The 26471-nt window shown below is 44.2% G+C and overlaps 1 protein-coding gene across 1 annotated transcript in view; it reads right to left on the bottom strand.

Moving 5' to 3' along the window:
* Positions 1–26471, bottom strand: part of MCPH1 (microcephalin 1) — a 230244-nt gene that overhangs the window by 157495 nt on the left and 46278 nt on the right. The window contains 1 exon segment of the mRNA XM_029226314.1: positions 23655–23764. Coding sequence (XP_029082147.1) covers positions 23655–23764 — 110 coding nt within the window.

Genomic DNA, 26471 nt, shown 5'->3' with positions numbered 1-26471 from the left:
CCAACTGTGAATAAACTTCCAAGGAAGGAGAGGGTAAGAAAGGCATTTTTCTTGCAGGCTTAGAAACCATTTTTCCTGAGGCTTCTAGGCAACCATTTTCTTGTCTTGGACATAGGTACACAGTAATGTGTGTACCTGAGTCAAGCAAATTCTTTAACTCCTTCCACACAAAAGCATAGATAATGGGACTGCTTATTTATGTGTTGGCATCTCCTATTAACTGGAAATGTAAATTTTTAAAAATAAAAGTTTAAAAGTACTTTTTACTTATATAAGAAATGCATGCTGATGGCAAAGAATTAAATGCTTTAAAAATATGTAATTAGATATATAAATTCCCCCCAGTTCCACCAGCCAGAAATGATAATCATTTAATATCAATAATTTGGTATATATTAAGCCAAATGTTCTGTTTATTTAAAAAACAAATGTGAACACACATTATTCATACACTCTTTCAGCTCATACGATGTACTTCGAATGCATCCAGCTGCTTGGTATAACCACGAACCCACCACGGCACACGCGTCGGTGCCCTGAATGGTCCTGTGCATGAATGAGGAGGAACCAAAGACACCCAGAGGACCTGGGGACACGTGATGGGACTGAAGGGCCTGTGAGCCCCATGGGTGTATTGAGGGAGCGTGGAGGAAGAGGTAAGACGAATGAAACAGATACTCAGAGGAAGCCCTCTCACAAGTGGCACACGAGCCACCCAACAATGGATGACGCCACCCTATCCCTAGGTAATCCTCTGGATCATCCTGTGTCCGCGCTCCTCTGTTTCGGGGCCGAGCGGAACATGAGCGCAGCTCCCTGGGTTGAGTCTGGAGACAAAACCTTCACGGAGGAGTCTCTCATCGCTGAGTACGAGTCTGGCTTCAGTGTCACCCTGGAACAATGACTACACAGGCCCAGTGGTGTGGCCATATCCAAGTAAAACCCAGAAGGAGGCCATTCCAAGGCACTTACTTTCTTCTGGGGAACCATCCAAGGACGCCTGTAAGGTTTCATCCGTGGGGAATACTCATTTCTAGAGCGAAGGGATGAAGGGGAATGGGAAGAGGAAGTTCTCCTGACTTGGGCATCACTAGGCTTCGTCTCCGTGACTGCACCTCAGGCTGCTTCTCTTCTTTACCTACACTCACTCCCCACGTGGCCTCTCACACAACCTCTGGGCTTTATACAGCAGCAACACGCCGAGCAGTCCCAGTTCCACATCTCCAGCTCAGAGCTACTCCTTGGTGCCCTGACTCAAAGACTCTACTGTCTATCTGACTCCTCTGTCAGGAGGGCCAATAAGGATCTCAAATGTGACATGTCCAAACCCAAGCCACTGCTCTAGCCAGGCAATCAAGCAAGAAAAAGAAAGAAAGGACATGCAAATGGGAAAGGAAGAAATAAAACTACCTCTGGTCACAGATGAGAAGATCTTACGTGCAGAAAACTCTAAAGAATCCAGAAAAACTGTTAGAACTAACAAATGAATTTAGGAAAGTTGCAGGAAACAAAAAAAAGGCACAAAACTTAGTTGTATTTCTATAACTAGTCATGACAAATCTGAAAGGGAAACTAAGAAACCAATTCCATTTGTATAGCATCAAAAAGAATAACATACTTAGGAATAATTTAATAAAGAAGATGCAAGCCTTGTACACTGAAAATTTTTTTGAAAATTGCTGAAAAAATTAAAGATGACCTAAATAAATAGAAAGACAGCCTGTGTTCATGAATTGGAAGACTTAATATTATTTAGATGACAATACTTGCCAAAGCAGATTCAATGTAATCTCTATAAAAATTCCAATGGCAATTTTTGTAGAAATGGAAAAATCCATCCTAAAATTCACATGGAATTCCAAAGAAACCCAAGTAGTCAAAACAATCTTGAAAGGGAACCACAAAGATGGAGGTCTCACACTTTCTAATTTCAAAACTTACTTACAGGGACTTCCCTGGTGGCACAGTGCTTAAGAATCCTCCTGCCAGTGCAGGGGATGCGAGTTCCAGCGCTGGTGGGGAAAGATCCCACATGCCACAGAGCAACTAAGCCTGTGCGCCACAACCACTGAGCCTGTGCTCTAGAGCCCACGAGCCACAACTACTGAGCCCACACGCCTACAGCCCGTGCTCCGCAACAAGAGGAGCCACCGCAATAAGAAGCCCACATACCGCAATGAAGAGTAACCCCCGCTCGCCGCAAATAGAGAGAGCCTGCACGCAGCAACGAAGACCCAACGCAGCCAAAAATAAATATAAAAATAAATCAATCTATACAAACAAAACTTACTACAAAACTACAGTATTCAAAGTGTATGGTACTGTCATAAGGATAGAAATGAATATAGAATTGAAACCCCGGAAATAAACCCTCACATCCATGGTCAACTGATTTTTTTACAAGGTTGCGAAGACTATTAATGGATAACCTATAGTCTCTTTGACAAATGATGCTGAGAGAACTAGATATCCACATACAGAAGAATAAAACTGGATCTTTGCCTTACACTATATACAAATTTAACTTGAACAGACATTTCTCCAAAGAAGATAAGCAAATGGTCCATAGCACATGAAAACCACTAGTCATTAGGGAAATTCAAACCTAAACCTAATGGGATACCACTTTCTAGCTACCAGGATGGTTCCAACAGCAAAAACAACAACCAAAAAAGAAAACCTCCCAAAACAACAAGTGTTGATGATGGTGTGAAGCTGGAAGCCTCATGAGCTGCAGGCTGGAATATAGAATGGCGCAGCCACTGTAGAAAACATTTGCTGGTTCCTCAAAAAGTTAAACACAGAATTACAATACGACCAGCAAATTTACTCCTGGAATACATCAAAGAGAATTGAAAACAAGGACTCATATACTTGTATGTGAATTTTCACAAGAGCATTACTCACAGGAGCTAAAAGGTGAAAACCACCCAAGTGTCCATCAAGAGGTAAATGGATAAACTAAATTTGGCACACACATACAATGAAATATCATTCAGCCATAAAAACGAATGAAGTTCTGATATATATAACATGGATGACGCTTGAAAACATTACGCCTAAGAGAAAAAAGCCAGACATAAAAGGACAAATATTGTGTAATTCTACTTCTAAAATATCTAGAATAAGTAAGTTCACGGAGACAGGAAGTAGATCAGAAGCGACCAGGGTCTGGGGGCAGGGTGGGAACCCGGAGTTATTGCTTAATGAGTACAGAGTTTTAGTTTGGATTGAGGAAAATGTTTTGGAAATGTTAGCAGCGATAGTTGTACAACACTGAACACTGCCACAAAACTGAACACTTGAACATGGTTAAAATGGCAAATTTTTCTTACATATATTTTACCATGATAAAAGAAAACAACTAAACTACTGATCTTCTCTCCCAAACCTATTTCTTCCACAGCTTCATTTGTTAATGGCAATTCTGTACTTGTTCAGGTCAAAAGCATTTTCATCATTTTTGACTCTCTAATTTTTTCTCATGCCCCACACATCCAACTGTGACCTGAAACAAGAAGGCTGCCAGATATTTCTCCAGCAAAGAGGGGTTTATTCAGGATCAGCAGAAAATTGCAATTCCACGTGGGCAACCACAGCGGGTCACGTGCAAGTCCCCTCGGGGCAAACAAGGGAGAACGGCTTTTATAGAGGGAAAGCGGAATTGGGAGGGCTATCTCAACAGAGTCCATGGCTTGTCCCTGGCTGAGTCCCTGCCAGGAAAGAAAAGGAGTCCCTCTTCTTCCTGTTGGGCTCTGCTATCATTGCAGGGCGTCATGGGGTTTCTGTTTACTAATTTCGTGTACAATCCATTGACACATCCTATCAACTCAACCTTCCAAATGTATCCAAAGTCTGACCGCTTTTCATCACCTCCACCCCTAACATCCCATGTCTCACACAGATGAAGTGATGTTACTGTCAAAGCCCGAGATCATCTCCTTGCTAAAATCCTGAGCCTCCAATTTCAATACTCAACATAGAAGCCAGAGTCGTACTATTTAGACTTAAATTAGATCATTTCACTCCAATGGCGTCACATCTCACTCTGAGTACAAGGCCCTTTACAAGAATAAATGTATCGCTTATCTGATCTTATTTTTAAAATTTATTTATTTTATTTATTTTTGGCTGCGTTGGGTCTTTGGTGCTGCACAGCACGTGGGCTTTCTCTAGTTGTGACGAGCAGGGGCTACTCTTCGTTGCGGTGCGTCAGCTTCTCATCGTGGTGGCTTCTCTTCTTGCGGAGCACGGGCTCTAGGTGCGCAGGCTTCAGTAGTTGTGGCACACGGGCTCAGTAGTTATGTCTCGCGGGCTCTAGAGTGCAGGCTCAGTAGTTGTGACGCACGGACTTAGTTGCTCTGCGGCATGTGGGATCTTCCCAGACCAGGGCTCAAGCCCATGTCCCCTGCATTGGCAGGCGGATTCTTAACCACTATGCCACCAGGGAAGCCCCTTATCTGATCTTATAAGTTAGAAATTGGAAAGAATATCCAGTATAATTCTCTTGATTAATCAAGGAAGCGCCTTAAAAAATGACATGTACTGATATCAGCAAGTTACTTAGAAATGAACAGTAAAATAAGATGGTTGATGGAGAAATGGATAGATATATGATAAAGTCAATATAAGAAAGAATTGGGAATTCCCTGGCAGTCTAGTGGTTGGGACTCCACGCACTCACTGCCAAGGGCCCGGGTTTGATCCCTGGTTGGGGAACTGGAATCCCACAAGCCTAGTGGCATGGTCAGAAAAAAAAAGAAAAAGAAAGAGAGTTGGTTGTAGAAGCAAGGCTGGAGGAAAAAAATGAGAAATACTTTTAAATGGAACAAAAGATTGTTGGGTGTCTTCAGTGGAAACCTGTGCACTGTTTGTCACACTTACCCTTCAGGGTTACCTGATTCTATGGGGTTTATGCCTTTCGTTGTTTTTGAGCTACTTTACAACTCTGTTTATTGTAGAAAACGGAAAGTAATGCAAATAATTCTTATCTATAGAAATGCAAAGTCTGTCCCAAGGAAGTTTAACTGACTTTTGGGGAAAAAAGCCAGCTCTGGATGTGTTAACAAGGCTATTTCAGAACTCCTGTGGTCCATCAGTGTGTCTGCTCTGTGGATTCTCCTCTGAACAGGACAAAACAGCTTTCTGGTTCCATCACTAATTAATGAGTTAAGTAATGCATTCACTTTGTTATTAAGAGAGTTATGATGTGCCTTTAGAAAAACTTATCTTTTAACGGTCTTGAAGGTCTCCCACTGAGACGCCCAGCAGATTTATCTGAAGAGGTCGATAAACGTCATCACCAGTGAAGGACACTCCATGGGCAGCTTACATCCAGGCACACCTTTCACTGGCTCCAGAGGTGAATTCAGTGGCAACAGAACACTGCTGACTCTCTGTTTTTCTATTTTAATTGTCCTCTCTACTAGTTTTTTGTTTGTTTCGTTTCATTAATAGCTAAATTATTCTCTATCAGTGGAAACAACGGAAACTGAGCAGGACCCTGCAGGGCCCTCCTGCATACAAAATCCCCTCTGTGTGTCCCCTGTTTCCTGTTTGTAGAGAAAGGCTTTAGTCTCCTAGGCCTTCCCTGAGCTCCAAAGAGCAGACTCCGGCAGTTATTAATTACAGAAGTGAGGGAATGCAGAAACAAAAAAACTGGGTCCTAGTTCCTCCTCGAGGGATACACACAATAACCTGACACGTACCTTTGAGCTGTTCTGCAAGAACTAAGACCCCTCCCACCTCCACCCAGGTGGAGGACGGTGACCACATGCTGAGCTGGAACCAGAAGGCTGGTGATTAAGACTCCTAAACTACCACCCTGTTACCTCACCACCAACCAATCAAAAGAAAGTCATGCATCCTGCAGCCCTCCTCCCAAATGCTGCCTTTAAAAGCCCTTCTCTGAAAGCCATCGGGGAGCTCGGGTCTTCCGAGCATGTTCTCTTTGCTGGGCCCTGCAACAGGTGCTGGACTTTCCCTCACCACAGCCTAGTGTCAGTAAATTGGCTTTGCTACGTGGTGGGTGAGTGGACCCAAGTTTGGTTCGATAACAAGTGTACAATCTTTCCCTTTATTTCTGTTTGAAAATTTTTATAAGAAAAAAGTTTAAACTATTATTCAGGTGAATATTTTGTTAACTGGCAAGGCATATGACAACTATTGCAAAAACAACTCAAAAGGTCAAGTATCACATTATCCCTTATAGTACCTGAAGTGTAGCAAGCATTCAGCATGCTCTGTTGAGTGGAATAAAATTTCTATACACAAAAGTCAAAGTATTTTTCCTCCTCTTAGAATGCTATCACTACTGGAAAATACCTTATAACAGTCAATTATACAAAAAGAATATATGAAGCATAAGAAATACAATCAGACGCTAGTAGACCCAGAATAAGACTGTAATTCAGGACAACTTTTTGCAGCTCACTCGTTAGCAATTTCGTATTTGACAGGCCACTTGGCCTTTCCTTACCTCACGTCTCATGTAAGAAACGAGACAATGAATTACCCCTAGGGTGCTACGTGATTAATAATTGTGTTGAGAGCAAATATTAATCCTAGCAGTTTTGCAAATTATAACCTTCACAGTGTGTAATTTCATGAGAATACAAGCCATTTCTTTTTTTAAAAAATAAATTTATTTGTTTTATTTATTTATTTTTGGCTGCGTTGGGTCTTCGTTGCGGTGCGTGGGCTTCTCATTGAGGTGGCTTCTCTTGTTGCGGAGCACAGGCTCTAGGCACGCAGGCTTCAGTAGTTGTGGCTCGTGGGCTCTAGAGCACAGGCTCAGTAGTTGTGGCGCACGGGCTTAGCTGATCCACGGCATGTAGGATCTTCCCGGACCCATGTCCCCTGCATCGGCAGGCGGATTCTTAACCACTGTGCCACCAGGGAAATCCCAAGCCACTTCTTAAGTTAGCCCTTTATCTATGTAACCTTTGCTACATGTCACATTTCAATGAAGGTAATAAAAATGGGGAGAAAGTTCAGCCACTTTTTTCTCTGTTAATGATGATAACCTGATCCTCCTCCACCCCGGCCATGAAATCTGTATGTAAGGTGATATTCATAGCATACAAATCTAATAAAAGTATATCTCATTTAAAATTATTGGAAAAGACCAAGAAAGACCAGCTAACATTTATTAGAACCAACCATATTCAGTGTTGAAAAATTAAATAGTTCTTTAAGACTGAGATCTGGATCTACCTGTCCTATAAGATGCATTCCCAGTCTATTCAAAGTTGATTCTCCATAACAATCTTGAACTTTATCTGATCCCTGTGCCCCAGAACCTAGAACACTGGTAAGGAGCTCTTCCCACCCTGTTATGTTCTTAGAAAAGCATAATTGAAAGGACCACACTGCACTCTCCTTACTCTGAGACAGGACCCACCAAACACTCTTCCTCAGTGACTCAGAAAAGCCCTCCTCCATCCTCCCCATGATTCCCATGAGACTTGCTGATGACCCCCTGGTTTACCTGTCTCTGTAGAGCCCCAGGCCCCCTGCCTTTTCTTTGCAATGTTCTTCATTAGTGAACATGCTCCCTATTACATGAGTCTGAATAGAATGATCTTCATTGTCTTGTGCATTCCCATTTTCATGGCTCTGGTGCTGTGACTTGGAAGGGACTGGCCCCGTCTCCCCACCCAGGTAACCAGGGCTGAAGGTGTCCTTGTGCACCTTTCCTGAGTGTTTACCCAGGGTCCCAGTGTTAAGTCCAATTCCTGTCCTGAAGTCCAGATTCTTGTCCATTGATACCGTGGTAAGAATTTGATTTTTATTCTGAGTGTTCACTCTGGTGCCAGCTTCTTTTGGTTTCATGGTCTGATCACCATAAACTGGTTGATGGTTCACAGAGATCTTGTCTTTGTTGCCTGATAGATGACAGAGAATCTGCCTTCTTAGTTTTTTCTGTTTATTTTTCTACTTTCAGCTCAAAACTATTAAGAATTTCATGCCACGAGGAAGGAGATATCTGGACTGAATTTTGTATTTCTGTGTTTATGCCATTAGAGAAATTTTGAGCTATGAGTGAAATTTTAAAATCGAAATTACAAGCTCTGTGTGTGTGTGTGTGTGTGTGTGCGCACGCGCGCACGTGCCTATAATTCAGAAAGGCCATTCTCCCTCATCCTGAGAAAAGCATCCTGAGATGTTACCAATTGAGATTATAAAATCTCTTAAAGAAGCTCCTGACTTAGAAATAAGTTGCCTATAAACTGAATATTCCTAAAATTCTCAAATGTTAAGGAAATTGAACTCTCAGTATTTCAAACAGTGCTAAAAAAGTATTCTTTAAAAAAATTTTTTTTGATTTCCTTATTTTTTTTTAAATTGGGGTATAGTTGATCTACAATATTATATTAGTTTCAGGTTACAAAACAGTGATTCAAAATTTTTATAGATTATACTCCACTTAAAGTTATTATAAAATATTGGCCATATTCCCTGTGCTGTACAATATATCCTTGTAGCTTATGTATGACGAGCCTGGTCCCTGGCTTACAGGGATCTCAGAGTAAGGGAGTAACTTTGCAGCAGGCCCAAGAACTATAGGACACAGTGGGGGCCTCAGAAGAAAGCAATTCACCCAAATTTACAGGCACTGCAGGTGAAATCTGACAACAAGCCCTTGGCTTGGCTTCCTTGCCCCAAGAGGCTTTTAAATGTTACAATCTAAGATTCCTTATGAAAACATCCTGCAAATCAAACCTAAGGCCTAGATGGTAAATTACCATTCTTGCTGCACCTATGTAAACACAGCTAATGAGACCAGGCTTATTCTGTGATCATAAATAATCTTTCTTTGATTATTGGGGGAGGGACTATAGAAAAAAAATTTGTTTCTACGGGAAACTCTGCGCTGTTTACAGCACCCCATTCCAGGACTTCAGATTCTAGCCATGTTCGCTGAGTTATTCTGTACCTCTGTGTAGACTGCAGGGACCTGATGCAGGTGAAAACTCTGTTTCGTCTGGTAGAGATTTACTTGACTTCCTCTTCCTCTGGCCCTATCTGCATATTGGCCCAGATCCTGTTCCCCTGCCCAAATAGCCAGTTCTCCGGGTTTCCTTCACTATCTCGCAACAGGCCCTCAAACTAATGTTTCGGCACCAGCAGGAGCTGGCACCAGTCTGCCCAGACCCCCCACCTGGACTCCAGTTATCCTGCAGCTGGCGCTTCTCCCCAGGATCTGAAGGAGCGCTGGGCACTGCAGCCCAACAACATGACCTCAGGTGGGCAGGGTCCTCTCTGGACAGGCCACAGGATGGTCTGGCACATGCCTTTGTGCGAGAGGTAACCATGCCTGTGGGCAGCCTCGCTCGAGACCCTCAGGACACTTGACAAGCTGTCCTGCAAAACCAACAGATGCTCCTCCAGCAACCCTGAGACCCCCTAGACCAGGCCCCTCGGGGCTCAGCTCCTGAGTCTTCACTATAATACAACCTTCTACATCAATTTGTTTTGCTCCTTTTCACTTTAGGAATCCCTCTTTTACAATGTCTGATATCCAGGACCCTAAAGCAAGCAACATTCGCCATCAACAGATGGAACCAACACCAGCAAGAATCCCCTGGAGACTATGAGACTCAGCTTTGCCTCACTCAGAAGGTTTACGATCACTTCCAAGTTCTTTGCTGAGGAACCACATCCTTTGCTCTGGGACTGAGAACATGGAACCCGAGCCCTGAGCTCCTGGGAAATAGTGCTGGCTAGAAACACACCACCCTCGTGTCTGAAAAGGCTAACCCCAAAGGACCACTCTGCTCTCCACGACCTGCACCACCTCTCTTCCTCCACTGACTCAGATGAGGCCATCTTCATTCTTGTCTTTGTTCCCAAAGACCCCTAGTGACGCCCTTGTTTACCCAGCTCTGTGAGACCCCAGCCCTCTCCTTCCCTTGAGTGTTCCCCATTAAAGAATGGCTCCATATTACAGCAGTCTGAATACAACCAGCTCCCTAATTTCCAGTGCATTTTGTCTCTCACAACTGCTACACTTTCGTTTTAACTGCCTGGGAACAGAGTTCTGAGAAAGGCTGTGAATACCCAAGATGCAATTGTCTCATTAGCTCTTCTACTGAAGTGTTTTAATTTCAAATGTCAAGTTTGTCCTCTTTGGTCAGTTTTGAATATAAACCCATGAAAACATGAGGAAATCCTTGAGTAATTAATGGAAACAGAATGATCCTATCCTTAAGAAAGAATATAGTCAGATACCAAATATTCATTTAGTCAATAAATACTAAATAAGCCAGAATACTCTATCAAACACAAAACCAGACACCAGAGATACAAAGAACAATGATTCCCGCCCTTAAGAGGGTGACAAGCTTTTTGATATAAATTATAATCCAGCCAACTTACAGGTATCATCAGATACACGTATAGTTGTGAGTACAAAGGGAAGAAAACTATCTGCCTGAAGGGGGAAAGTGGTCAGGAAATCTTGAAGGAAAATGTGACCACGCTAAGGCTTGGAGGGGGAGAAGGAGTTTGGCAGGTAGGGTAGGACAGGATGGCCTAGACAGGAGGATAAGTACGCAAGGAAATGGATGTGACAGAAAATGGCTCCTTTGGGAATCTGAGTAGTCTGTATGGATGCACCAAGATGTCACTTGGGAGACCAACATTCAGAATAAGACAAATCACTTGGAAATGGTATGAGTTCACAGAGGGAAGACCTTTCCTAATTCTTAATAGGACGGTGGAAATGATACCCCTTAGTTTATATGTCTTGTGGGAGGTACCACCGATTTTCTCCTTATTTTTGAGACGACATAAGAACTCTTTCATCATTGCTATAGCTTATGATGGTAAGTTAACAAAACAACCAGACAATTCAAGGTGCAACCTCTGATGTCTTCCAGCACTGCCACTAGCGGGACATGGCTTGGATGTCCAGGAAGTTTACTTGTATTCATGGGTTATCCATGGGTTTAGTTGCATTCATCAGACGTGAGAAGAAACAGAAGCATAATGCATGTATCTTAACATTTTAGTTATAAGCATGAAGATCTCACCAATGAAAAAAATACAATGAAACTGTATTATATGGACAACCTCAAGAAAAGTGGAAACCTTTATCTTATCATTTGCAGTATATTAATATAAAATGTAACCTTCCCACTCTTACTCTGCTCACATCTACTCACGGTTAAGCATGGCTAAGCATTTCAGGGTTTCTATTATAGACTGTCCATTACGAAGAAGAAAAACAACCCTTTTATGTTTTTAACATTGTTGTTTGTTCGTGAAAAAAGAAAACATAGCACCCTGTCCCTTAAAAGGAAGACACTTGTCCAAATACAGCTATGCAGTAACAAAAGGTAATCAAAGCAAACACTGAGAGGTAATCATGTGAAATAATCCACTAACCAGTGAGGAACAACTCACAAATATGAAACGCTGTACTTAATTTTAGCAAAAGCATTTTCTGGAAGTTCTAAAGTGGTGAGTGGAGGGGGGGGTGTTGAAGATGAATATTTGGGAAATAACCTAGTTGATTCTGTTTTAATAAGATCAAAGGGAGGTCAAATTAAACAAACGTACTTGTTTTATTAGTGATAAAAAAGAAACTTTAAAAATAAAACATTCTTTGAAATATTTTGGCTTTAGGTACCATTTCATAAGTAAACAGTAGAAATGCTTCTCCTAAAAAAAGAAGTGAAGAGATAATCCACACATTTGCCGAAATTATTGATTTCGTTCACTACTAATATAAGCCCATGTAGACACAGGGGCGCTGCCAGAATAACATGTTTGCATAAATTTTGACTACAGAGAAAAGTAAAAATGAGCGAATCAAATAGAACAAAACAAATTCTAGAAAGTCTTCAAATCACATCCTGAAGATATTCTATTATCTAGATCCCTGGCAGCTACATCATTTAAGTGTCTTCAGAAAGACTCAATCCATGGATACAAGAGATCCCAGCTTTGGGCCTCTCACTGTTGTGGCCTCTCCCGTCGCGGAGCACAGGCTCCGGACGCTCAGGCTCAGCGGCCATGGCTCACGGGCCCAGCCGCTCCCCGGCATGTGGTACCTTCCCGGACCGGGGCACGAACCCGTGTCCCCTGCATCGGCAGGCGGACTCTCAACCACTGCGCCACCAGGGAAGCCCGAGATCCCAGCTTTTTAAAATAAGCAGCTCACTAGATGTGTCCTTCATATTGTTGATATCCCTCCCCCACTTTTTAATTTGATGATAAAGTCTACGCTCTGAAGCTGGGTTCACTGCAGGACATTGGGGCAGAAATCTTTAACGTTCTTATGTGAATCTATTTGTAACTTAATTGTCCCTTCCTTGTATCTTTTTTTCCAGAGAATTATAGAGACTTTTAATATTCAGGGTATTTTTCTAAAAAATGTAATACCTCTAAACGTTCTCGAACAATGCAATAATAGAACTGATCAGTAAAGCGTCAGTATCAGTTTTGAATGCTCATATGTTGGATAAAGATGAATGTTTATAGTACAAAAAACAAGCACAGAGAAAATGTATATGTGAGCTATGCATCAATACCCAATCTGTTAAAAAAATACACATATATCACCTCACTTATTAAGATGCTTTATCTAACAAACTTAACATCTAACACGGAAACTCCCAGGGGTCTACGCGTCTACCCATCTCCTGGCCCTGAACGTATGGGGGACTAGAGGCAATGAAGCCCTAATATCAAGGAGCACACTGTTATGGACGGAATGTCTGTGTCCCCCAAGTTCCTATGTTGGAATCCTAACCCCAAGGTGATGGTGTTAGGAGGTGGGGCCTTTGGGAGGTGATTAGTTTCTGAGGGTGAAGCACTAATCCCATGAGTGGGATTAATGCTCTTATTAAAGGGACCCCTGAGAGCTCCCTTGTCCTTTCTGTTGTATGAGGACCCAAGGCTGGGCCTTGATCTTGGACTTCAGCCTCCAGAAGTGTTGTTTATAAACCATCCAGTCTGTGGAATTCCATTACAGCAGCCTGAGCAGACCAAGACACCGAGAGTGCCCCGTCCTGTTTTTATGCAATCCATTTTCCCCTCAAGGGAACCAGTTTCATGGAGAAACGGTGCCAGAGCAAGGAAAGGAAGCAGGAGCCCAGATCATCTTAGTGTTCTAGAAGGTAAGGAAGAGCATGAAGGGGAAAGGGGCTGGGGAGAGGGCAGCTCCAAGGGGCTCACACAGGCTCAACCTGGGACCACCTACCTGAACAAATGACAACCTGCTGAATGACGTGCGAATCTGAGTCCATGGGGCGCGTGGAGGGAGAAGGGACATACAGAGTGTCCAGGAGGGCAGGGGCAGATGGCTGGCCTGAGCCTGGCTCTCATCCCCTGCCCGTCACCAGTAGGCAGACAAGGACTGGCTTCAGGGATCGACCCCTGCCATGTGGCCTTTGAAAGAAACTTGCTCTAATTGCTCAGGTCCGGTGAAGGGCAGAAGTTCCTTCACCATATACTCTCAATATACCCTAAACTCACCAAGTCTGGCCCTTAGGAAACAAGAGGGGTAGATTTGGGGGGAAATATGCAACTTCATGGGATGTCCAGGCTAGACCTTTTACTTTGAGACAAAGACACACTTTGCTGTACACCTGAAACTAACATAACATTGCTAATCAACTATGCTCCAATATAAAAATAGAAAGAAAGAAAGAAAGAGAAAGGAAAGAAAGAAAAGAAGAGGAAAGAAGAGGAAAAAAGAAAGGAAAGAAGGAAAAGAAAAAGAAAGAAAGAAAGAAAAGACAAAAAGACACACCCCTCTCCCCTCCGGCCCTGGTGCTTTGGGCTCCCACCGCAGCCGCGCCCTCCTCCGCAGTTTCTGATTCCTAGTTTCCCATCTTTTCTCCCACCTTTGTGTTCTAACTTCACCCGAGGAGCTGGAGGGACACGGTAAAAAATACCAGAAACAAATAAAAAAGCTGCAATCTGATCAATGCTGAGAAAGATTTCAGAGCCTTTTTTAAAATGAACAGAATTGGATTTTAACTCGTGAATTTATTCAGAAGTGAAGAGCAGAAGACATTTCTGCAGAAAAATAAGATAGCATAAGTTCAAAAAGGGCAGTTTTTGAAACTAAAGTCACTGATGATGAAGACCAGAGTAAGGACCCCTCCAGGCCAGGCTGCCCCGTTTCACAGCCATTGTACGCTACACCGACTCACCATTGATAGATGAACTAAATCTGAACTCATATCCAAAAGCCACAAAAGCATATGACAAAATCTATTTGAAATGCGTCCTATTTTATTTTCTAACAGTCTATAATAATGCCTCATTGATTTTGAGTTGTGGTTTCATCTGTCATTCTTCCATTTAGCTCCTTTCCATCTGAATAATGCTGTTTTTATTTCTTTTTTTAACTGCTAATATCCAATAATTCATATTCTTAAGTATTATTTGGAAAGCAATAACTTTGAACCTGAGTCGAGAGAGTTGAAGAGACTTAAGGAAAGAAGTAATAAATATCTTGTGATTGGAGAGGCCAGCGCCGCTCCTCCAGAGCAGACATGAAAAGCCTGCTTGCGAAAACCACCCACGTTTAAAGTGAGCTCCAGCTCTGTGTACACATGTGTGCAGCCCTGCGTCTCCGTATGTGTGCGTCCTGGCGTAGCCTAGCAACATCACAGACGCAGCGCTGGGTCCCTTGTCGCAACATCCCTCTGACGTCAGTGGGAAGAAGCCGTGAGATCGGAGGGCCCCCTCCTGCCTCCTCCCCGGGGCCCGCTCTTTGGCCCGGTCCTCGGGCTGCGCGGTTCCTTCCTCCGGGCGCGTCCAGCCATAACAAAGCTCGGAGGGGTTTCTTCCCAGGGCTGGCTCAAGTGAGAGGAGGCTTTTTTCCAGAAACCTCCCAGCAAGACTTCCCTTCGCATCTCATTGGGCCGAAGTGAGTCATATTCCCAAACCAGCTGCTGCTAAGAGAAGCAGAGTGACCACGGTTAGCGTGGACGGGCGGTCTGAGAAGAGAGCCGGTGTGAGCCGGGGAGCCGGGCGGGGCCGGGGACCTGGAATCGACTCGCAGGCAGGAACGGCCCGCGCCACGGCTGTCGGTGAAGAATGAGTATTTACACGGGGAGGGCGGCAGGGGCCGAGGTGGACCCGGGGCTGCACCCGTGTCTTTCTCTTCCTTCTCTTCAGTTCCTTTACTCCCAAAGAAGCCGTTCTGATGGGTTTTTTAAAGTTTCACGCTTGCTACTTCGGCAAGTTACTGTTTTGCTTGAGGTTTTGCATATGTTTTTTAAAGATTATTTTGGACGTGGACCCGTTTTGAAGTCTTTATTGACTTTGTTACAACGTTGCTCCTGTTGTATGTTTTCGGGTTTTTGGCCGCCAGGCAGGTGGGATCTCAGCTCCCCGACTGGGAATGGGACCGGCACCCCCTGCGTTGGAAGGGGAAGTCTTAACCGCTGGACCTCCAGGGAAGTCCCCATAGGTTTTGCATAGTTTACAGAGATGAATTTGATATTTCTAAGCTAGGTTACTGTGGTTTACTATCGCTTGGCTAACATCCCGCAAAGGTCCTACTTAGCAAGCTAGACCTTAGGAACCGGCAGCTGTGACTTCACATTTGGAAGGTGCATCTCAAATTGGCCCAGCCTGCCCAGTGCCCACCGGCAGATGGTAACAGGATTTCTAGCAGTTTCCTCTCTCGGCCTCATGACCTCCGCAGGGGGTGGGGGGCTCTACCCTGGCCCCTACCTTGACGTGGCCCAAGATGACTGCGGGCGCTCAGGAGAATGGCCTCAGCGCCAGCCCAGCGGCTCTCACACCAAGCACCTCCCGCACGGGACACACCTGAGGGTTTCTGAAGCACACACCTTAGAACACGCACAATGGCAGCCATGGGGCGCGGAAAATACGGTAAAGAAAAGGTGCTGCCGCTTGAAGATGCTCTTTGAATGTTTTCTCTATAACTATTTTCTTCTCATACACAACAAGAAAAAAACAACATGCTAACAAAGCCAAAAGCAGTTGCTACACCACCGAGAGGCCGCGGGTTTCCGGGGCTTCGAAGTCACATCTGGGGGCGGGCGCGACACCTGTCATAACCAACACACTCCCACGCCCCCACCCACTGCCAGCTTTGGGCGCGCTGTGCCAGAAACGGTTCATCGAAGGGATGGCGGATCCTTGAAACACCCGTGCTCGAAACCTAGGGTGCCTGCAGTCTCTGCCAGCTCATCTCTCTAATTATCTGTCTTCAAAGGCCCCCCGCCAGGAGACAGGCCCCATCGGTGGAGGGCAGGAGGTGTCTGAACAATGGAGTTATTTACGTGGAATTTACAGAGGGTGTCATCCTCCAGGAAGTGTGCCAATTCCCCGGAGTAGTAACAACATGCTCACGCTGAACTGTCAAGAAACAAAATAAATATCACCTGTCATGTGGATGAGTCACTGCTATTTCAACTTGAAAGTTAAACTTAAAAACAAAGCGGCCCACCAGATTATATGCTTCCAGCCAAGCACACTATCTAATGGCAAAGAGCCAAAGTCCTGGAATTACTGCAAACTGTAAAAGCACACTCATGAAACAGTGGAGTCTCCAGTAGGGCTGTGAAGTGCTCATTCAGGGACCTTTCCGAGGAGAGGAGACACCAGGGAAAAGAACACGAAACGTGGCTCAGACACCCGACTTCTTTATTCCGGAGGCTTCCGTCTCCCCAGCCCTCCTGGCCCCTGCCCCGGACAGCCCACCCACCCAGGCTGGACCTGCGCTCAAGCCCCCACGGCCGCCCCACGGCCGCCCCACGGCCCAGCGTATCTTCTCGTGCCCCTGTGGCCTCCCTTCTACCTTCTCTCGGCTGCAAGCTTCCTTCTTCGGAGAAGCCCGACCCGGACAAGCTGTGATTCCAAACCTACTGCCCTCCGAACAAGGGCTCGCTGGGAGTTCTCTCCAGCACCTCCGCGTGATGGCGAGATGGAAAGCTCTTTCTGGAAGAGGTCTCGGTGCTTGAGGAACGGCCACGATGAGCAGTGACAGTGAGCAAGTTATGTACACCTCCCGCAGGTCTCCTAGGAGAGCCCGGGGATTTTCAGACAGTTGTAATGGTATGAGAAGAGAGAGGGAAGCAAATCACCAGAGCAGGGATCCGGGATGGGAAACGCACACCGCCTGCCTCCGGGTAAGGCGATGGGGGTTGATTTCACGCTAGAGACCTAAAGAGACGAGGCTCCATCTAACCCTGTAACACAGGTTCTCACCTGGGGGGATGATCGTCACGTCTGAACCATGTGGGGGGCTTCTCAAAAATGCACCCCAGCTGTCCCTCCCCCCCATGCCCTGAGGTGCCGTTTTGGCCCAGGCATGACTGTGGTCAATGAATCCAGGAAGAGACATAGTTTGGGCCATACTGGAACCTTGAGGGCCATTTTCATTACAGACACGTGCCAGTCTCTGGGGGGGGGGCTAGGGAAGCGGGTGGCAGAGTGACCCCCCCAGTCTGCTTTGAGTCCATATGTGGATGTCATCTTCACCCACATTTGTGCTGGAAAACAGAGCTAACTTTTGTTGAGTGCCCATGAATATCAGGGATCTATCATCCTCAACTCTTTGCAGGTTTCGACTCACTTAATTAGCACAAACCCTTTGAGATTGGCGCTATTATTATGCCTGTTTAATATAAAAGGAAGCAGAGGCACAGAAATACTAATTTACTTGTTCAGTGTGACAGAACAACCACATAGTGGAGTCTGGCTCAGGAATCAACGCTTGTGGCAACAATGTCCTGCAATGGAAACCTTCCTTCCTTCACTAATACGAGGCCATTTCACAAGTTCAGGAAGAATGTTCAAAAAGAAATGAGGTATACTATGATGATTACAACATCACTGTGTGATGGTTAGAAGCACCAGAAATGGTGTAAGACATGAACTCAAAAGCAGAAGGGAAATTCGTGCAGCCCTTATTCACTCAGCAAATATTTACTAAACACCAATTTTGTGTGTCATACTGTATTACGATGAGTATTAAAAGATTAAAGCTCGTGTCCTAGAGGGCTCATATCCTAGTAAAAATGTGAGAACAAGCAATTATTGGAACATACGTAAACCGTTATTCATCATTTGCTTTCTACTCTGTTTAAGAAACTTGGATATTTAAGCACGTGATCTAGTGTGTAGTGTCTTTTTTTTTTTTTTTTAAACCACGGTCAAAATAAGTGTACTTGTACAATTTGAAGGATTTGGCCCTTCATGTCTGTCTAAGCCTCCAAGCTTGTGAGAGCTACCTGGACACTTCCTGTGCTCTGACCCAGAGTTCACCCTCTGACGGGCAATCCTGCAAGGCAGAGAGGGCCCCAAAGCAAGATTTAAAACCACAGCCACTAAGGAAAGCTGGGTTTTCTTGTCCAGTGGATGACTTACCTTAAAAGAAAAATTGGGGGGCTTCCCTGGTGGCGCAGTGGTTAAGAACCTGCCTGCCAATGCAGGGGACATGGGTTCGAGCCCTGGTCCGGCAAGATCCCACATGCTGCGGAGCAACTAAGCCCGTGCGCCACACTACTGAGCCTGCGCTCTAGAGCCCACAAGCCACAGCTACTGAGCTCATGTGCCACAACTACTGAGCCCGCGAGCCACAACTGCTGAAGCCTGCGCGCCTAGAGCCCGTGCTCCACAGCAAGAGGAGCCACTGCAGTGAGAAGCCCGCGCACCGCAATGAAGAGCAGCCCCCGCTCGCCGCAACTAGAGAAAGCCCGCGCGCAGCAACAAGACCCAACGCAGCCAAAAATTAATTAATTAATTAATTAATTTTTTAAAAAAAGAAAAATTTTGTTAAGGATAATAATATTTGAACAACGATAACAAGAATAACAGAAGTAGTAGAATAAACACTTTGGAGGAAAAACCCCACATTTTCATATGCGTTCACCGTATCACTAGCATTAATGTTATATTTACCTTCTTCAGGTTCTATGTCTGACAATATTAAACAAGCAACTAACAAGATAGGCTACGATCTGTCAACATTTTACATTTCTCCCTGTGAAAAGATGGCAGAAATAGATTTCCTTGTCAATGACCCACGTATTGTAAGCTAAGATTATGGAGGTGATGATATTGCTTAACTGGAGTCTCAAAATATAAAAGGTTCAATGAATTTATAAGCATATGTTAAAAGTAATAAGTCTTGGGCTTCCCTGGTGGCACAGTGGTTGAGAGTCCGCCTGCCGATGCAGGGGACGCGGGTTCGTGCCCCGGTCCGGGAGGATCCCACATGCCGCAGAGCAGCTGGACCCGTGAGCCATGACCGCTGAGCCTGCGCGTCCGGAGCCTGTGCGTCCGGAGCCTGTGCTCCGCAACGGGAGAGGCCACAACAGTGAGGGGTCCGCGTACCGCAAAAAAAAAAAAAAAGTAGTAAGTCTAAAAAAGATAGTTTCCCACTGATGTACAAAATGACTCTTCCCACTAAAAGTGGGTACTAAACCAAATAATCACTAATGGAAATTATAGCTCTGAGATTTTGTAATTCTTTATTGAATTATATCTGTTTTCCCTCTTTAAGAGATGGTTAGTGTGTCTTTTGCAACCAATGACTTGCACGTTCATCTGAAAAATTCTGCTGACTTGGTCTCTCATTGTTCTTTTCTCAGAGAAGGATTTATCCCATCTCTAATGAGAGAAAAAAAAGCTGTTTTAATGGCCATTAAAATTCACCCATTATTTCCAGGAAGGATCGACTAAGTAGTTCGGAACAACCTCCCCATCGTGAACAGTTAGTAAAGCTGGACGGACACAAACCCACGATTCGGAGACACTGCTGAGCTGATAAGACAGTGAATCATAGGAGGAAGAGAAACCCTCAGGTGAGCAAGGGGAGAGCTGGCCTCACAGAGAGGGAGGCTCAGCCTCAGATCATCTCAATTCCTGGTAGGAAGACATGCCAAAAGTAATAAAGCATATTAGAGGAACGTACGACAGAAAACTAAGAGAAACAACAGATAATAAAGACAGAAACTAAGGGAGCCAGAAAACGGAGTCACCCGGTTTAGATTTCAAAATAAATGCTAATTATGCATAAAGAAATAAAAGACCAAATTAATAATTTTGGCAGAAAGCTGGAAATTTTTAAAAATCCAAATAGAATAACAAAAACTGAAACATACAATAATGAAGTTTTCAAATGCAATATATAGGTTTATCCTAAGAGTACACCTATAATATAAAGAGGGAGAGGTGAAAGGGAAATCAGTAGAAAATACCCAGAATGAAATAAGGAGATAAAAAAGGAGAGAAATATAGAAATATAGAAAAATCATGAGGCATGGGATACAGAAGGCTCAGGTAACACATGTGAGTGAATTTCCAAAGTGGAAGAAAGAGAAATGAGACTTCTCCAAAGCAGATGGAAGACCCGAAGACCTGCGACCTGCAGCAGGCTGGTGACAAAAGCAACACTCAGGCAGAGTTGCAGCAGAACTACAGAAAACCAAGAATGAGAAGAGTTCACCCAGAACCTGCTGGGGCTGATTTCAGCATCTTTTTTGGATGCACCAGCATCCTTCCCAGGCCACACCTCCTACCCAGGCTGTGGTCCCTACCCACAGGCTGCCCACTTTCCACACTGCACTGTTACACAGCACAGAACTTAGGATTCAGAGCTTCACAGGCCTGCTCTGCAGGGCTGCCCAGAAGGGACATTACCCGTAGGTGCTACGTCAAGTTTAAGATTAAAAAGATCACTAGGGTCCTGGGACACATCCGCTTCAAACCGCTTTCATATTGACGGAAACAGCATGGACGCTAGCTCCCATGTGAAAATGTAAAAATGCAATCCTATACTCTAGACCCAACAGTTCTCCATTTCAGTAGAGGCATGTGCTTTAATTATTAGCTGATGAAAGATATTTCCTGTAAAGTTGCTTTACTCAACATTAAAATCCAATGACAAGATATTTTTTAGGAAATGTCAACAATTGTTGTGCTCGATGGAATCTAATCCCTTATATATACTTATACATAAAAACGTGACTATGTTAAAAAGTCTGAAATTTCAGTTTAACACAGGTTGTCTTGAAATCTAATAAGGAACAAAAGCAAGCAGGTAAGACCTCAGTTTTGGTAGGGAAAAAAGGGAATGACTGGATACTATCATAACCCTCAAGACTAACATTATATTTGTAAGTTACAGATCAGAGACCTGTATTTAATTCACCAATTCACAATCCTTGTGCAGCTCCATGGTAGACTTTTAATACCAGTCAACTAAACTTAGTGTTTTTGCTGACTTGCTATAACATAACAATATAAACTCCACTCCCCACACCCATACTCCAAGATCTCAAACTGCCAGGAAGCTGTATCTTTAAAATTTTAAATTGCATTTTAAGAAATTTCTATTGTCCTTTGTTTTAACCTGTGCGATGATAGACCATGACCATTCATCTCTATATCGGTGTCTAAATTTAAAAACGCTTATCCCATAAGCAAACAAATCAGGATTTTAAGTTTTTGTCTTTGTTTTTTACAAGTCTAAACAATAAAATCAGTTTATATGAGACGTGTTTAGAAGCAAACAGAACTTCTTCCAGGATAAATTACTTGTTTGAACTATGCTAGACAAAGTCCCTAAGGCACAAAAGTGGTTTCCAAACTTTGCTTCATGTTAGAATTAGCTCAGGAGTTTTAAAAAATCCTAGTGCCCAAGAGGCACCCCATAGTAATGACATCAGGATGTCTGGGGGTGTGAGCCAGGAATCTTAACAAAATTCAGATCCCCAGGTGATTGCAATGTGGGGCAACGCTGGGGGCCACTGCCCCCAGGCGTGACGAGTTCTCGATACATCAGAGAAAAGGCTGTGCAGTGAATGGGGATAAGAAATGGATTAGGAAGAAGGCCACACGGAAGACAGTAGATCCAGGTTCTGTTCCTTCTGCCCTGAGGGAGACGTGGTACCCACGGTGAATTTTCTGCCCTGAGTACCGGTTTCTTTCTTGTGAAGAAGGAGATTCTACTCCATGTGGGGCTTTCACAGCTCATTGCTGTGATGTAAACATCACCTGGGAAATGCCAACTCAGAGGGTCCCAAGTAGGACCAGAGAATCTGCTCATTTAAAAAGTCCTCCAGGGGCAGAAGACCTAAATACACATTTCTCCAAAGAAGACACACAGATGGCCAACAGGCACATGAAAAGATGCTCAACATCGCTAGTTATTAGAGAAATGCAGATCAAAACTACAGTGAGGTATCACCTCATACTGGTCAGAATGGCCATTATCAAAAAGCCCACAAGTAATAAATGCGGGAGAGGGTGTGGAGTAAAGGGAACCCTCCTACACCGTTGGTGGGAATGTAAACTGGTGCAGTTATTATGGAAAACAGTATGGAGGTTCCTCAAAAACTAAAAATAGAGTTACCATTCCTGGGCATATATCCAGAGAAAACTCTAATTCGAAAAGATGCATGCACCCCAACGTTCATAGCAGCACTATTTACAATAGCCAAGACATGGAAGCAACCTGAATGTCCATCAATAGATGAATGGATAAGGAAGATGTGGTACATATATACAATGGAATATTACTCAGCCATAAAAAAGAACGAAACAATGCCATTTGCAGCAACACAGATGGACCTAGAGATTGTCATACTAAATGAAGTCAGACAGAGACAGACAAGTATCACACGATACCACTTATATGTGGAATCTAAAACATGACACAAATGAATTTATTTACAAAACGCAGACTCACAGACGTAGAAAACACACTTATGTTTACCAAAGGGGAAGAGGGGGTGGTGAGAGGCACATTAGGAGTTTGGGAAAAAGAAGTCCTCCAGGCGATTCTTTCACACCGAACCAGCAGTGATCACGCCCTTCAGCACTGACGGAACGCATCCGGAGAAGCAGGACATGGACAGCACCGCACACTTCGTAAGTATCAGTGGAATGAATGCCAGACAGGTTTTTTTCTTAATTTTTCCAAAGGAAAAACATGAAGTGGCCATGCTGCAACTAGGAAGAAGACTGGAACACAGGGCAACAAAACCTAAATGCAGCCGCAGGGCACCAGCTCTCTACCGAGGTCACCCACGGGGCAGGTACAAAAGCTGTACCAAGATAATGAGTGGCTAATTCAAAAGTTCAGCAATGAGAGTAGATGCTGAAGAATCAACAAATGTAAAGCCCTCCCCACATTATCCGAGTAAGCCTCCAGTGCAAGGAGAGCGCCATACAGCCTCAGAGAAAGAGCCGGGTTCCGAGGCTGCAGCCACAGAGAAGTGGGTGCCCGAGCCTCAGGACGAAAACCTTTCCCTCCGATGGCTTCGGGTCAAACCATGATTAGCTCACAAATGGAAGATGGTCGGGTTCTTCACCTCCTGCCTAGTGACTGTTTATTCAGATTACAGAACAACAGCAGTTGCTGGCACGACCAACCTTCCCTGCCCGAGGGAAGCTGGCGGCATTTTTACAAGCGAGAAATGCGCTGGCAAAGGGGCAAGAGGAGGCCTGCTCCGCCAACAGTAACTCTCTGCTCTGAATGTGACCAGCGTCCTTGGTTTTACTGTCAGAGTTTCCCAACGTCCACCCGTAATTAATTTTTAAAAATCAAATACAAGCTGGGCAGAGGAGCTTAGGTTTCATGAACCCAGAGCAGAACATCATGATACCTCAGCATTGGAAAGTTTAAAACAATATTTTCACACACCAACCTTCTGGCCTTTCTCTCTCTTCCTTGATTCCTCATGAGGTCTGACGAGATCCTTGAAGCCTTCCCATGAGCCATCCAAAACATCATGCCTTGTTGGTCCTCTTTTAACACCTAAAACCCAAGTGGGTTGAAGATTAGTTAGAACTCTACATGGACTGAATACTAACGCAACTTAAGCTGAATAAAAAACTTTTAATTAATTTACTTATGCATTGTGGTAATAAGAAAGTATAGCCTTTTAAAACAAACATTGCATACTCCTTGCTTGTTGAGATCTAGTTAGAACATTCAGTTTATTCCACTCCAATATCCCAAGCAATTCACTAACTCAAGGGTCAGAAACAACTGTGCCTGTCACATGAAAATGTACTAGTTCGACAGAATCCCATGCATCCCGTGATGATGCAAAATGATGCCTATACCTTATGCACTATTCAAACTCCAATTCTTAGGTTTTTACATACTGACCAAAACCCAGCTTCTCAGAGAAGGCAGTTCTGTATTAGAGGAAATAAATAACCTTAGCTTTGGGGTGAGTCTGAGTTACTCCAGCCAACAGTCTTCAGTACAAAGTTTCAGCTTACAATCTACAAATGACAGGTGGTGATTTTACTCCCCACAGACTTCCATCTTAGACCAACCTCTTGTCATGAAGACACACAAACCAAAAAGATATTCATCACGTGAAATCCAGTCTCGTCAGATGCTAAACGGTGTAGAAACCCTAAGTAGCCAACAATGGAGTGTGAAATGTGTGATTCATCCACTGCTACGACTTTACGTTGTGCTCCCTACGCTCATTCTTTCCTCCCCAAATACTTTGCCTGATGTCTGACTTTGTTGATACTTTGAAGAAGGACTAAGCGTACCAGCCACCACTTACACGGTCTCAGTAGGAGAATTCGCACCTTGACACGAAGGGCACACAGCGGCCTCGGGGATGCTCAGGTCCCGGCCACCGCCATGCCACACACCCACCTTCCATGTCATCCCCCTCTGTCACTGATGGGCTTATCAACAAATATCTAGTGCTCAGGGGCCGCCCACCAGAGATGCGAAGATACGCAAATACTGTCCCCGCCCTTAGGGAGCTCACAACCCAACACAAAATGTAGACATAGAGAAATGAACATGATACAAGGCTAAAATGATTTCAGAGCCATCGGGAATTAAAGTCATAACGTGAGAGTGACTGTTGTGCAGATATTTCCATAAAATAGGATGCTCTGATAAGACAGATATAATTAAGTTTGGAGGATCTGATTTGAAACTTTTAACTCCTTTCAAAAATGGAGTTTTAGCTCAGTGAAAACAAAATGCAGAACAACAATGCTTAAGTATTTCACTGAATTCAAACTAGTTATCTTCAACTTGGGCCCCCAAAATGTTTTAAGGTCAGATCCTGACCCACCTATACACCCCAATACTGGATTCCTTCGGAGGCTCGAACCAGTCACATGCTGATCCCACCATCTCCCCAGCAAGCTTATATTTTTCCCTGTGTTTCACTCCTCTCCCAGTCCTATTTCAGTCCCAGGTGACTGCCCAGCCCCGGCGATGGCTGCAGCTAGCTAAATAGAGACCTACTTGGAGTGGCTGGGTTAGTAGGGCTCGTAAAAGGACATTCTGCGTACAACAGTTTGTGCTAAGATTGGCTATGCGACGTTTCCCACTTGTACTCATTTTGCCTCAGTTCTAGCTGAGAACAATGAAATAGGCTTTAAAGCACCTTGTAGACATAAAGATCCAGGTTACGCATTGTAGCCATTTAAAACTTAAGACAGACTGACACTGCTAATGACATGTTTTCACAATCACGCCGTCACAAAATGATATAAGCAAATGATTTCTTATGTGGTTACATTAAAAGAGCATTTCACAACAGCTACAGTCATTGACTAATACGTTCTCTTTAAGGGCGTCATCAGTAAACCCAAAGCAGCTGAGACTGCCAAGGAAGGTGAGAACAGGCAGATCAGTGAGCAAACACTGACCCCATCTTCCTGGCTCCCTACCTCTTGGAGACGCTTTGCTACGGTTGCTCCTTAAGTGGGCTGTCATTGCCTCAAAGGTGATTTCACCATAGCCCATGAAGTCATCCTTTACTGAAGGGTCCTAGCTCAAGGTCCCTTGCTAAGACCTCCCACCTGAGGTGCAACTTGATAAACCCAACCACCTAACGGACACCTATCATGAACGCCCCCGAGACATTTCAGCTGACGTGCCACGGTCCACCCTGTAGCTGTTCTTCCTTCGACATATCCCAGGGTGATGGGTGTTATCAATCGTCGAGGACCAGACATAGATCCTAGACTCTTTTCTCTCCCCTCATTTTCATTCTTCATTATGTAAGTGATTCACTGCCTCGATTTTCAAAAAAGGATCAAATACAGAGAAAAAGAACTTCACAACCCCAGGCTGTTTATTATTGTTATGTTGCCTGAATTTTCACCATTCAGAAATTTGTCTGGGTCACCAATATCATCAAATACTGATACATCAAGGTGAGAAAGTGAACTCACTCGCCTCTCAGAGTCAACCAGTTAAATCACTACCTTCCCTCACCCCACGGAAATGAGCAGGATTAAGAGATACTTTTGATACTAAGGGAAGATCTCTCTGGAGGCAAAACCAGGAGAAGGCAGCATGAGAACATACAGTTCAGAAAACCATTAAATTTACTGAGAGAAACTTGGTCCATGAAGACTAGGGGACATGGCTTCCAGATGGCGGAGGAGTAAGACGTGGAGATCATCTTCCTCCCCACAAATACATCAAAAATACATCTACACGAGGAATAGCTCCTGAAAAACACCTA

The sequence above is a fragment of the Monodon monoceros genome, unplaced genomic scaffold (assembly GCF_005190385.1).
Source record: "Monodon monoceros isolate NGI ecotype Baffin Bay Population unplaced genomic scaffold, NGI_Narwhal_1 Super_Scaffold_17, whole genome shotgun sequence".
Classification (NCBI taxonomy): domain Eukaryota; kingdom Metazoa; phylum Chordata; class Mammalia; order Artiodactyla; family Monodontidae; genus Monodon; species Monodon monoceros.
This window is presented reverse-complemented; position numbering and strand designations above follow the sequence as displayed.